At 31.8% G+C, this 12,478-nt stretch overlaps 1 protein-coding gene across 1 annotated transcript; it reads right to left on the bottom strand.

Annotated features, from left to right (window-relative positions):
• Nucleotides 1-341: 341 nt before the first annotated feature.
• Nucleotides 342-12,312, bottom strand: LOC108738485 (AF4/FMR2 family member 4). The gene is made up of 13 exons (XM_018471912.2): nt 12,003-12,312; nt 10,003-10,123; nt 8,871-9,365; nt 8,629-8,703; nt 5,933-6,028; nt 5,687-5,723; nt 4,189-4,219; nt 1,631-4,102; nt 1,376-1,570; nt 1,252-1,320; nt 1,070-1,166; nt 684-1,005; nt 342-564 (listed from the first exon to the last, which is right to left on the bottom strand). The coding sequence occupies exons 1-13, from the start codon at nt 12,014-12,016 to the stop codon at nt 446-448; spliced, it is 4,143 nt and encodes a 1,380-aa protein (XP_018327414.1). The 5' UTR covers nt 12,017-12,312; the 3' UTR covers nt 342-445.
• Between the last annotated feature and the right edge of the window lie 166 nt (nt 12,313-12,478).

Below are 12,478 nucleotides of genomic sequence, written 5' to 3'. Positions count from 1 at the left end.
TTGTTATACTTTACTAAATAGTGTATATACTACATCATGTTTTTTTTTTATTTTTATAAAAGTTGTTGATTTTCTTAGTATTTAAGGTATCAAGCTGCATACAAGTGTATTACTGCACCCCTGCAGGCTTTAATATGCACATGTATATGTATATAGACACTACATTTTTTCTTTTTGTACCCGATAATAAATAAATACTTATATTTTTATTCCTTACCTGCACAGCTTCCTCTTTCTTAATGTTTGTACAAGAAGAAATAAGAAGTAAAACGTAAGGAATGAAACGAAATATGTTTTTCATTGTTTTTACGTTAGTTATATTCGGGAAATTAAAACACACATTTATAAACGCATATAAATATATTAACATTAAAAATGGTCGGTCATGATTACAAATTAGGGTCAACAATCTCAAAAAATTGACTAATTTGTAGTTTTTCAACGTTCATTTTAAATAGTCCTTTTTAAGTTTGGCGATTCCTGACCGTACGTATTTAACCAAATCTATTAACGAACTGTGGAGAGTTAAGGGTCTACAACTTCTGTCCAGTTCAATAAAAAAATCTGCAAATGAAAAAAATCTCACGTTTACACATAGGCACTTTTTATTAAGTATTTATTTTCTAAATAAATTCGCTACTATGTATTATCCTACGAAATTACTATTTAATTTGTCAACTTACTTTTATGTCTTCCTTTCATGATTAGAGAATCAGCCTGGTCCCAAAGGTCCTGATAGGATATCAGGTATGAGATGTGTTGATTTTGTTTTGACATTGCATTATATACAGATACAGGTACTAACATACAGGGTGTCGTAGTAGCAGCGGCAGGCGGAGGTTGACCATTTGCATTACCTCTGGTTAGTTCTCCACTGCTATATCCTGATGACTGACTCCCAACCGAACCCACCGAGCCAGCTGGAGACGGAGTAGGTGATAATGATGGTGTACCCTGTCCGTTGATCGCTTGGTGATCTGACTGAATGGGAGCCACATTTGCAGACTAAAATGACATCAAATCATTACTAGCAATTATTATATGGTAAGGTATATTTTAAAAATTTTACCTTTGTGCAATAGTCGTTTATGAGTTTTTGGTAGTCTCTCATTTCGTGTTTTCTCATTTTAAATAGTTTGTTGTACAATAGGGCTTGACACCGGTAACTGAAATACATATTTTTAATATAAAATAACAGATATTATATTTTAATGTTTTATATAATGTAAAAATTTGTTACAAGTTACTTACCTTAAAATTGCGAGTTTCGTATGGAATGAAGAAGTGTCCTGATGATTACGAAACTTGGATGAAATATATCTAAAATAGGACATTATTATAAATTATACATTTAGCTGTGTTTATGTTCACCTACTTAATAAGGCTTAAGGTGTCTTTATACATGGTAAAAGCTGCCTTTTCAGTAACACTTTCGTGTTCCATTGCATTACCAGTTAAAAGGAAGAACAAGACTGCTTCTAAATATAACATACATTGTTTAATTGTATCGGTTTCTTTATCAGCTAGATGTTTAAGTCTCTTCGCTTCATTAAGGTATCGATTTTGATCTCTGTAACACAAGTAGATTATTCTATTTGTATTTTTAAAAAGTGCGCTCGTTAGTCGCTACCTTTCTTCGTCATCGGAAAGTTCGTCCATTTGTTCAAAATAGGAGTGATACTCTCTGATAGGTTGAAAGTTCTTCGACCAATCGCTATTATTTGTTTGTTCCGTGGGCGGAAGTGGTGGTGTTCTTGGTTCTTTCCTGTCATGATTGGTATTGCGAAAATTTTTTATGGTTATTCCGTTCTTGTTAGTTTTTTGATACCTCTCGCTGTTTTCATCTTTTCGTCGTTTGCTTTTATGATCGCATTTTTCTTTTTTGTGCTCTTTTTGCCTGCCACTACCGTGAGAAATGTTACTTATTGTTGATAGTGAACTGACTGAACTACAACTTGTTCGTCTTTTGCGTTTACTGTTTGTCTGTTCTGTTTGTTTCACTTTATCGTCTTTTAAGGCATGTTTTTTACCTCCTAAATCGTCACTCTGCACTATCGAGTTATCAACGTATGTAGCACTAGAATCCAAATTGAAAGTGCAAGGCTTTGGCTGATTTGCTTCTGTTTTAATATTGACCGAGGACGCATTGTGAAATAACTGTTCTCCAATTTTTTCTTGTTTTTCTTCCAATATTTGCCTTTTAGGATCATTTATTTTGGCAAGTTTTGTTATATCTATTCTTTTTAAATCAATTCGCACTAATACCCTTATTTTCTCATTTCCAGCGTCTTTCACCGCGTCTACGTTGTACTTATTTTCAAGTGAAGAAACCGATTCTTTTTTCGGGATTTCAGTAGTAGGGATAGGAGACAATAAAACGGGATTCGTAATAGGCGGTACAGCTTCCTCGTCTACAGATGAACTACTTTGTTCGTAATTTTCGTCTATTCTTATAACATTTACACCTCCTTTTCCTTTTCCACCTTTTCCTCCACCTTTACCACCGCCTTTTCCTCCTTCCGAATCTCTTTTTGGAGTAAAAAGTTTCCGTAACGTGTCACTTTTCTTTTTGTCGGCAATATTTTTACCTTCATTGTTTAATTTGACTATAGTTTCCGATTTATTCGAAATTTGCGATATATTGATTTGGTTGTGAGGAGAACTGGAATATTCCCTTTTAATTGAAGTATCACTTTCTGAACTAGAAGAGCAGCGCCTTTTGGGATAATGTCGTGACGATATAGACACATTAGAATATTTATTCTCTGAATCGCTGCTAGAGGTATCAGGAGGCGATTTTACGTCCACAGTTGTAGATTTTTTTTCAGACACTTTCAGTTTCGTAGACTGCTTCCGAGTGGATAAATTCGAACTTTTACGATTTTTATAACGACCAACGGTAGCGGTATCTGAACCATTTTCTTGAACATTTCTAGGAGAACCGCTGTCTTCATCCCATCGGTGGTGTATCTTCTGTTCTCGTTCATCAACGGCATTCACTTCAACACACGACTTTGATTTTTGCGACATAAGATTGCTCTCTTCACTTTTGTTTCTACCACGTGTTTTAGTTTTTCTAGTTCCAGAATCGCTGACAGATTTTTTCGACAGTAAAGAAGAAGAAATTATTTTCTCGAGAGCATAAGATTCGTCTTCAGAAGTACTAGGTGTCGTTGCTCTTTTCGGTCGATTGGGTGGTCTTCCTCTTTTTTTGAAAACTATCTCGTTGTCCGAACCACTAATTGAATAGCGGTTTTTATTTAAAGGGGGTCTTCCTCTTCTTTTAATGCGAACCTCACCTTCAGAACCACTATTAGGTTTATTTTTTCTTGGACGACCGCGATTTGATTTCGATTTGGGAATAGAAAACACGTTTTGCTTATTGAATGGTGATAAACACCCTTTCACGTCACTTATTTGAAAATAATTATTATTATCCGATTCGTTAAGCCACTTGTTAGATTTAGTTTTTGGACTAGGACGATTCACTGGTCTACAAACTTTATTGTTAGTCCTTTGCTCATCGTCACTATCACTATCAGATATAACAGCTGCTGACGGAAAAGTTCTCTCTTTACTTTCGTATTTAACACTACTGTCCGAATCGGAAAAGCTGGATATCAGAGGTTCCATTGGTTTTATTGACAAAGCCTCTGCAATTATTAAATCTGCATACTTGGCACTATCCGTCGAATCGGTTCCATCATTAGATTTATCACAATTATAATTATTTTTGGAATTTAAACAATTATTATTTGATACTTCGTTATCTAATAACGAGATACGAGAAGGTGATCTTGATGATGGAGAAAAGTCGTGTTTCATTTTTACACCATTTTGATCCAAATAGGAAGCTAAATTCCACCTTAATTTTGCTTCTTCGGGCTTTGGAGAAACATGAGAAGATTGATTCGAAATAGGGCGTATTTTAGAGTCGGTTGAATTACGAGTCCCAGTTCCTGACGCGTTTGAACTGGAATCGCTATCAGAAGCAGAATCAGAACATGATCCACTTGATGAACTTAATACCGGGAAACAAGGAGAACGTTCTCGGTCCATTTTTGAGTTACTGACAGGAGTTGATGCGATTGGAGATAAAATCCTACAAAACGAACAAATAGTGGAATTGAATATTCTAAACAATGTTGACGTAGAAAACGATTATTTATAAATAATACAAATGCTTACATTGAAGTAGGCTGTAGTGATGTTGGACGTCCTAAAAAACAAAATAAAATTTAACAATACAAACTTAATTATTATTATTATTATAGAGTAACAATAAAATTAAGAAAAAAAATGTTTTTTTTTTTTTGAATTACCTAGAATTAATTAAACACATGTTCAAATAAATTAATGAAGTACCTGTTTGAACCGATACATTACCATAAAAAGAAAATAGATGTCTCATTTAATATTTACAATTACTACCTATACATTTACAGCAGAAAATAAATTATTTTCACTACTCAGTAGACGGTCCCTTCGTTTAATGATACGTAAAAATAAAAAGGAAATTAATAAACAAATTGTATGCGGGAAATAAACTTAAATTTATTATTCACTACTTTGTTCGTATCTTGTAAAATATTTATAATGTTTTACTAAAAAGGCGCTTTTAATTCTTTCGAAAGTACATTGAAAATACGAAATGAATTACACGATACCCTTACACAAAACTACCGTTACTCCGTTACAACTACTGAAAGAATAAGCATTCCTCGGCCAGTATGAATAAAAGTTCACCCCTCGTACCCTGTACCCTCTTCACGAAATCCATTAGGGGAATCTAGTCTGAAGGCAATAGAGAAGCATTTGTAGCAGTTGTTGTGTAGAACAGTACCGTACTAGGTAACAAACTTTCATTCATTCTCGTTTGTAACTTAGGTATTTGTTTTTGCGTAATTTTAAGGTATTAATAGTAATTCTTTTTTGAAATTAGAAACGTTGCAAAAGAAATAAACACTACCATATTCCGCACGACGTTAACTAAAGTTTTCTTAAATTAATAATTTGAAAAAAAAACGAAGTTTTTATTCCTGACTGGTAAGAATATATGTAAGTACATAAATTATTTAAAAGTAATTATTAGCTTCAGTTAAATTTACTTAAATATTTTTAAACCAAAACGTAGTTCAAATAACACTAATTGATTATCATCATCGTTAACTTCGTTTATTGAAACAGTAGAATTACTGAATATATCTAATGATCTAATAAGCTTTGCGTTTTATACTGTAAAAGCACTTCTACGATTATATGAGAAAAAGCGGTTTACATATTTTAGTTTAATAAATATATTTATAGTAGGTACCAACTGACCCGGTCACGCGCTGAGGTGGGTTGGTAGTTTTAATACGTTGAATGAATATTATACTAAACTTTTTAATACAGTTTAATTAAAATTTAGTGGTAAAGATAAAAACCTGTAAAACCCATGAAAATGAGTATGGAAGGTTACGCCAAATTTCAAACTTTCGACATCTATTTATCTTTCTGTTATTAGACACAAAATTTTTTTGACTAATAAAAAACACTGGGTAACATTTTGTGAAGAATGGATTACTTACAATTAGTCGGATTATTTTTAAACAACGTACTGCAGATAAAAATGTAATTAATTTAAATTTCCATATAAATGCACTAGGAAATGTTAATATCAAACAGCAAATTTTTTCTCACTTACGCTTTATTAATGTTGGTGAAGTTGCTGATTCGGATATCTACAACAAAAAAATCTAGTAAATTATAATCTAACGTAAGGAGCGCTAATGTGTAGTAAATGCAGCTCGTAGATCAGTCTTACGATGTTCAAATTTCTTATGATAATGTTACTTTATTTCTAATCTAAAATAATATAATCTTCTAACAGAGTTCGCATATTTGGTTTCAGCAATAGATTAGATAAATACATAGAATATTATGAACTTACCCTCGTGTTAGCTGGATTGAACGTAAATTTATTGTCTAGTTCTGTTCGTGGTGTGGCTGCTATAGCAGTTAAAGGAGTTTGAACTTCGGTCATTTCCTGCAAAAATAAAAAACGAAATACTTTTAAAAATAAGGTAGTTAACGATTATGTATGTTCGTCGTTTCTCAAACCTACTCATTAACAATTTCCTTGTTTTTATAATAGGTTATTTTAGGTCATTTCTGGAAGGCTGTTGATACGCAACTTACAACGCATATGCACAATTTGAACAGAAAAGATATCAGTTGCATTTTATAAAGTACTGACTTTATGTGACTAAAATTGATTAAAAAATACCACCTGCTTTTAATATAGTACTAGTGTACTTAAACTCAAGTAGCAACATTCATAATAAGCCTATTTCAATACTAACACAACACAAATATTCATTTATATTTAAATATTTCACAGGGTAACAGCTACAAGAACTTCAGTTGTTGGTAATAGGTATTCACACATACATGGTTATTATTCGATTTTTAAAAATTAACACACATTTTGCAAGAAGTCAAAAAATGTACGGTACGTACTATTTTGCATGTCTTTTTTAATATTCATCAATTAAAGTCATCTTGTTGACAACTTTTTGCCCAAATAATAAACAATTTGGAAGTAGAGAACTAATGACAGTTCCAACAGAATAACTTAGAACAGATAATTTGTTTTGTTTTGCTACATAATTTTTGGTTTCTTCGTATTCATGTGTAAAAAATGTTCATTTTATACTTCCAAATGATTAATTAAAAAATCTAGTTTTCCGGAGTTCTTAGGGTTTGCATTAAATTTGTCATTCAGAACACAATATTTCTACTGACAGTACAGTTTAAATATAGGAATCCGAAACCAACGAAGAACATTTTTACGGTAATGAAATAAAACTTAAAACATTAACATTTATGTCAACTGTTCCATCAGGGAATATTAAATTTTCATGGTTATTTCAATAGAAAAAAATGGAAAAATAAACTCAGAAACATCGATCAACAACCTGAGTGAATAATGACACAAGGAAATACTATAAAGTGCACTTTTGATTTTCAATTGCTACAAACAAACAGATAGCGACACTGAGTTATTACCTGCTCTCCCTCACAAAAAAAAAGATTCTACCCTCTAAATACGAATTTTTGAAGAGGTTCAAGATTTTTTTCCAATGACTGATGAAGCCGAAGCACACAGTAGGCGTTCTGCTTCCGGTAGCAGCGCCTAAAATAATAAAATAGTATTTATGGATTTAAATAACGCTTAACAGCTACCCTCAAGTGAAATATTAATGAATGAAATAGATCAATAAATACAAAATCTATTTCTTTTACATATAGCAGGAGTCTTCCATTCTTCAGGTAATTTATCACTTTCGTGATCTTGACATAACAACCACAGCGAATCTCGGAGCTATATTAACATGCACTATTGCGTTGACCAATTTATTTAAATGACGAATTCGCGATGCCTACAGTCCGTATATTAGCCTAAAATAGGTAAATTTAAACGATTGTATAGTACGTACTTAAAACTGTCTACTGAAGTTCTATAGCACTAGCAAACTAATAACAAAATTCGTGATCACTTCTTTATTTGAATGGTTTTGATTACTTTAAGTGAAATATATAAGGGTTTACAAAAACATTTTCCACCATCACTGCTATTCCTGAGTTATAATAAAAAGGCTAGGTCGTATTATTGTGCGTTCACAGTTATTGAACAACTTTTAGTTACTCAATATTTTTGTCTACTTATTGCAATATTTACAATAATAATGTAAGTGCAATTTCAATACATTACATTCAGATTATTTATATAATGCTTATTTTTGCCACTAAGTACAGTAATAGTATTTATGGAATTAAATAGCGTTTAAGGCTAATTTTCAAACGTAGTCCTATTTAGACATTGGAGGTTTGGGGGCTTGTTGGCCATGGTCTAGGTAGAATTATCCATATATATAATACTCCTATATTGCTAGTTCCCGTTATTACGAGAGAGACAGACGCATATATGTCTGCACCGTTGGGTCGACATCTTTTTCTAGACTTCGACTAGCAATATAGGAGTATTATATATATGAAATTATCAACCAACCCAGATCATGACCAAACCTCCAATATCCATATTTTCTCCGGCCACGAAAGCCTACAGCAATTAGTAGTCCTATTTAAATTTGAAGATTATTATATTGAGTATTTTAACTTTCTAGTTTTCAGTTTATACATACGGGCATTGTTTTAAAGTCAACTTTTACTTGTAATTTTTTTCAAATTCTTATAAGAATCTAATTTAATTTAAAATTGAAAGACGTGTAGGTATTTATCACCATTTTTCTTCAAGTACTTTTAAATACGATACATCTGTACTAATTAAAAGCAGGTAACATTTATATATTTATACGTTATTTTATTTTAAAATTTAATAAATATCAATTTCTAGGGGATTCAACCAGATACCAAATTTCGATTATTGGGATAAATTATTTATTGTCATTTTATTATAGTATTAACAAATAATAAAAAGAAAATATAACACAAAAGAGTATCTAACTTTTTAATTTATGGACATAGTTTTTAATGACTACATACATATTCTATCTATTAGTAATTTAGATAAACAAACAGCAACAAACTCATTAACAAATATCAAGCGCACATGAAGGAGCTTACCTTAAGTATATTTTCAACATCTTGGACTCCAGTATTGCTCATTACAGAACCTCCTATAGCAGAATCCGGCAAGTTCTGAAAAAAAATGTATTTGCACTTTAACATTCAATAGTAGAGTTTCACACAAATGATGCTTCTGGATATGACAATTGTTTTGCCAAACATTAAACTCATTAGGCTTGAATATTTATTTATATAATATGTATGCCAATAAAATAAGTTATAAAATAAGGAAAAAATACCTGATCAGGTAAAGTAGGTACAGAATTCCTAGATAGTACATGCATCCTACTCGAGCTTGTCGTGGACGATGCGGGAGACGAAACAGTTTCCAAAGAAGATTGTGCTGAGATTTTAGAATACAAAACTCCATTCATTTTAATACCATTGCCGGGTTTCACAGACTGCGTGGAAGCACCCCCACAGCCTTCATAAGAAATTTTTGCTTCTAACGGTTTAACGAAACTTTTAGGCGACAGAGTATTACGAAAAGATTTAACATTATTCTGAATGGGTTTCTTAAATTCAGGCCTTATTTCATTCAACGACGACAATCTTGGTGACACCGATATGAAAGAATGGTGAGGTACAGTCAAACCACCAGGACTTGGTGGAGGCACGCCGTCAACACCGATAAGACGTTTAGGGTCACCGTCAAGATAAGGAACAACTCGTGAGTAATCACCTAGTTTACTCTGAATTTGTTGAGTTACTCGATCGGCGGGTGATGGATTTACCTGGAATAATAAAAATTGTTTTAAGATTGTTGATAACTTACAATGTTTTTTATGAAAAAGCTGCCTGCTCCTTGCTTTTTCATTAATCGTAAGTATAACGAAAGTGCTAAGAATTATGAGTACACTTTATACGTCTTTCGTTTTTCATTGTCCACATTTGAAGGCAATTAAAGCAATAGCTCAGTGTAATAACATGAAACTCCGTGGAATTTGGTACCTGATATCGTATGTGAATATTGTTAAAAATAAGCATCACATCATTTGTACATTTAATCAACATATGATTTTATTTAAATGTATCATTAAAATTTGGTCAAACGAAAATCAATGTAGCATTTAGCACAATAATAAGACGCTGTACATTTTTAAATATTCGGTAATAAACTTATACATTACTATTTTTAATCAATGTATTGCTGGTTCAGAAGAAAACTGACAGTCTTTAACAAAAAAGGACGTATACAGGCGATTTCACTTCTTTTTCGTTAAACTCCCGTCAATTATTAGGAAACAAGTGTGCAGAACATGATCATTTTAATGGCGAATTTTATTATTACGTTAACGATACAATATAAAATATATAAAATAATTAATTAATCACGCAAAATCAAAATCGAAAGTGTGAAATGATTATTACCTTTATGGGAGTACCAAACAATGGTGCCCCTGATGCGTCGGATTCTGTATCTTCAGAAACTTGGGAGGACATCTGAGCGCGAGCTTGTCGCTCCCGTTCCCGGAGGCGATCCCGTTCTACACTGCAAAAAGCGTAAAATTACAAAACCTGGATCAACTATTAAAAAAATATTAAGAACTAGTGATGTACCGTACCTATTTACTTATTAGTATTATAATTGACTAACCGAAATTTAACTTACGATCGAGAAAAATAACTATGATAATTCTGATAAAAAATATAATATTTGAAAAGTAATCAAAGAATTTTTTGTTATGTACACATATACGGGATCAAAAGATTGACTTTAAATTTTTACCATACGCTCCTTTATGGATTAGATAATACTAAAAAGGATTTTGGAGTCTCGAACCGAAAGGGGTAAAAATGCATCATTGGGGCTGCAGATTATATAAGCATAACCTGAATGTCTTTAATAAGAAAAATGAATGGTTCAATCGTCACAACGCTCGTCTGCCGCGTGTAGACATGTATTTAATCGGATACTTGCAGGCAGAGGAGGGGGACTGTTCTGTTACCCACCTATACCTAACCTATCCTACCTAACGTAACACTGTACAAATTAACTTGACTCAGCTAGGTTAGGGTTGACAATAGTCACCCCTCCCCCCATTTTATTAAAAAAAAATCAGATATACACCTTCTAACGAACAATATTTAGCAAAACTTTGAAACCAATATAAGGATTTCCCTTTCCAGAAATGCATTTTTAAGTTATCATCACGGAAAAAAAGGATTTTTTTACCGTTTCCGAGTTATTAGAAAACCTTTTAGGTATCATCTTCATTCTAGTTCACAATGGAGTGAGTGGTAAAAATTTGAAACTAGTTGGAGGGTGATCCTTTCCAAAACTACAGATCGCTTTTGCATAGAAAATGTTTTTTATAATGACTCAATAGTTTACTTATTACTGAAAAAGTAAAGGCCCAAAGTGTGCTATAAAATAGGTAACTATCTCAACAGATATTTGAAATATTTTTTCCTGATAAAAAATTACACGATCAAAGGTAAAAGGCAACATTAAACAAGTGAAATTAAGGAGACAACGGGTAAATTAATTATGTTCTCACAATACATAAGTAAAAATGTCCCTACATGAACATCATTAAACGTTCGCCTTTCTATTATTCTCCTGACGTAATTCGTTGTGGTTTTCAAGACTATCGAAAACAGTCTTTTAAATTAATTGGTGAAGGGTTTAAGTAGTAACTTATAGACTAAGTAATTGAAGTAAGGTAAAAACACTTAAGAAAACTTGACATAAGTATTGATTACAAATAATATAAATAATAAAATATATTGAATTCCCTTTCTATTAATATAACAGCTAAATATAATGTTGTTTACATGTTTACTTTAAAGTACAACAATATCTAATTAATCAAAATTTAAATATGCATAAACATACATATTCTAATGGGAAGGTACCCTATTTATGAATGTATTGTGAGTATCTGATTATACGTCTACATCGTTATGTGCGTACGTGCATTTTGAAGCTAAAACCATGACAGGTTATGGGGGTTACCCTAATCTAAACCAAACCGATTAAAAAAAAGAAGAATGAAGGTATCCTAGATATCCTTTAAAATGGAAGAAATTGCATGCAACAATATTTGACAGGGTTGCATATTATTAAGTTTGAGTATAAGTATACACGTATATGTAATATAGGTACGTGTATTTCTAACAATTCCACACAGCTAAAGATAAGAGTATGGCAGCCTTGTAATTGTAATAAACGTCATTGAGAAATTTCAGTAGCAGTAAATCCGGGCAAATAAAATAAAATACAATGTCACTGTCAGTTTTAATTAAACACTAATTTAATTTTAATGTTTAAAATGTATAAGAAAATACGAATGGCGCAAAATAATTTCTAGGTAATAACAGCAAAAACTTAAAAATTAAGAAAATTTAAAACAAATTTATGTTCTTACCGTGGTTTCTTCATCGCTTAACATTCATACCGATTATACTCTATAATGTTATTTTTTAAACAATATTGGCGAGACAAAAACGTATCGAAAATAAAACACAAAAATGTAACGTTTACACTTTAAAAGCACTTCTTCAAAGTAACTTTACGATTATTCACCAAATAACACAGTATAGGCACTTTTCTTCAAAACAAAACCGTAAATAAATACTACATTTTAAGTATCAATCAGATGTACACATATCTCAAAGATTTCACAAATATGCTTCTTCCCCTTACTAGTGGACATTTCCTCACATTGCTTAAGAGTTCATAAGATGACAATGATGGCGCCACTAGCCACTTATCATGTTAGATACCTTTAATTGCTTGTCAGTACAATATTTTTATAAATCAATTGTCAAAACTGCCATAGATATTTTAATTAAAGTCATAATTTATTATGAGAGTTTATATAATAGTTGCATTTTATAGTTA

This window comes from Agrilus planipennis, unplaced genomic scaffold (assembly GCF_000699045.2).
Source record: "Agrilus planipennis isolate EAB-ADULT unplaced genomic scaffold, Apla_2.0 scaffold20, whole genome shotgun sequence".
Classification (NCBI taxonomy): domain Eukaryota; kingdom Metazoa; phylum Arthropoda; class Insecta; order Coleoptera; family Buprestidae; genus Agrilus; species Agrilus planipennis.
This window is presented reverse-complemented; position numbering and strand designations above follow the sequence as displayed.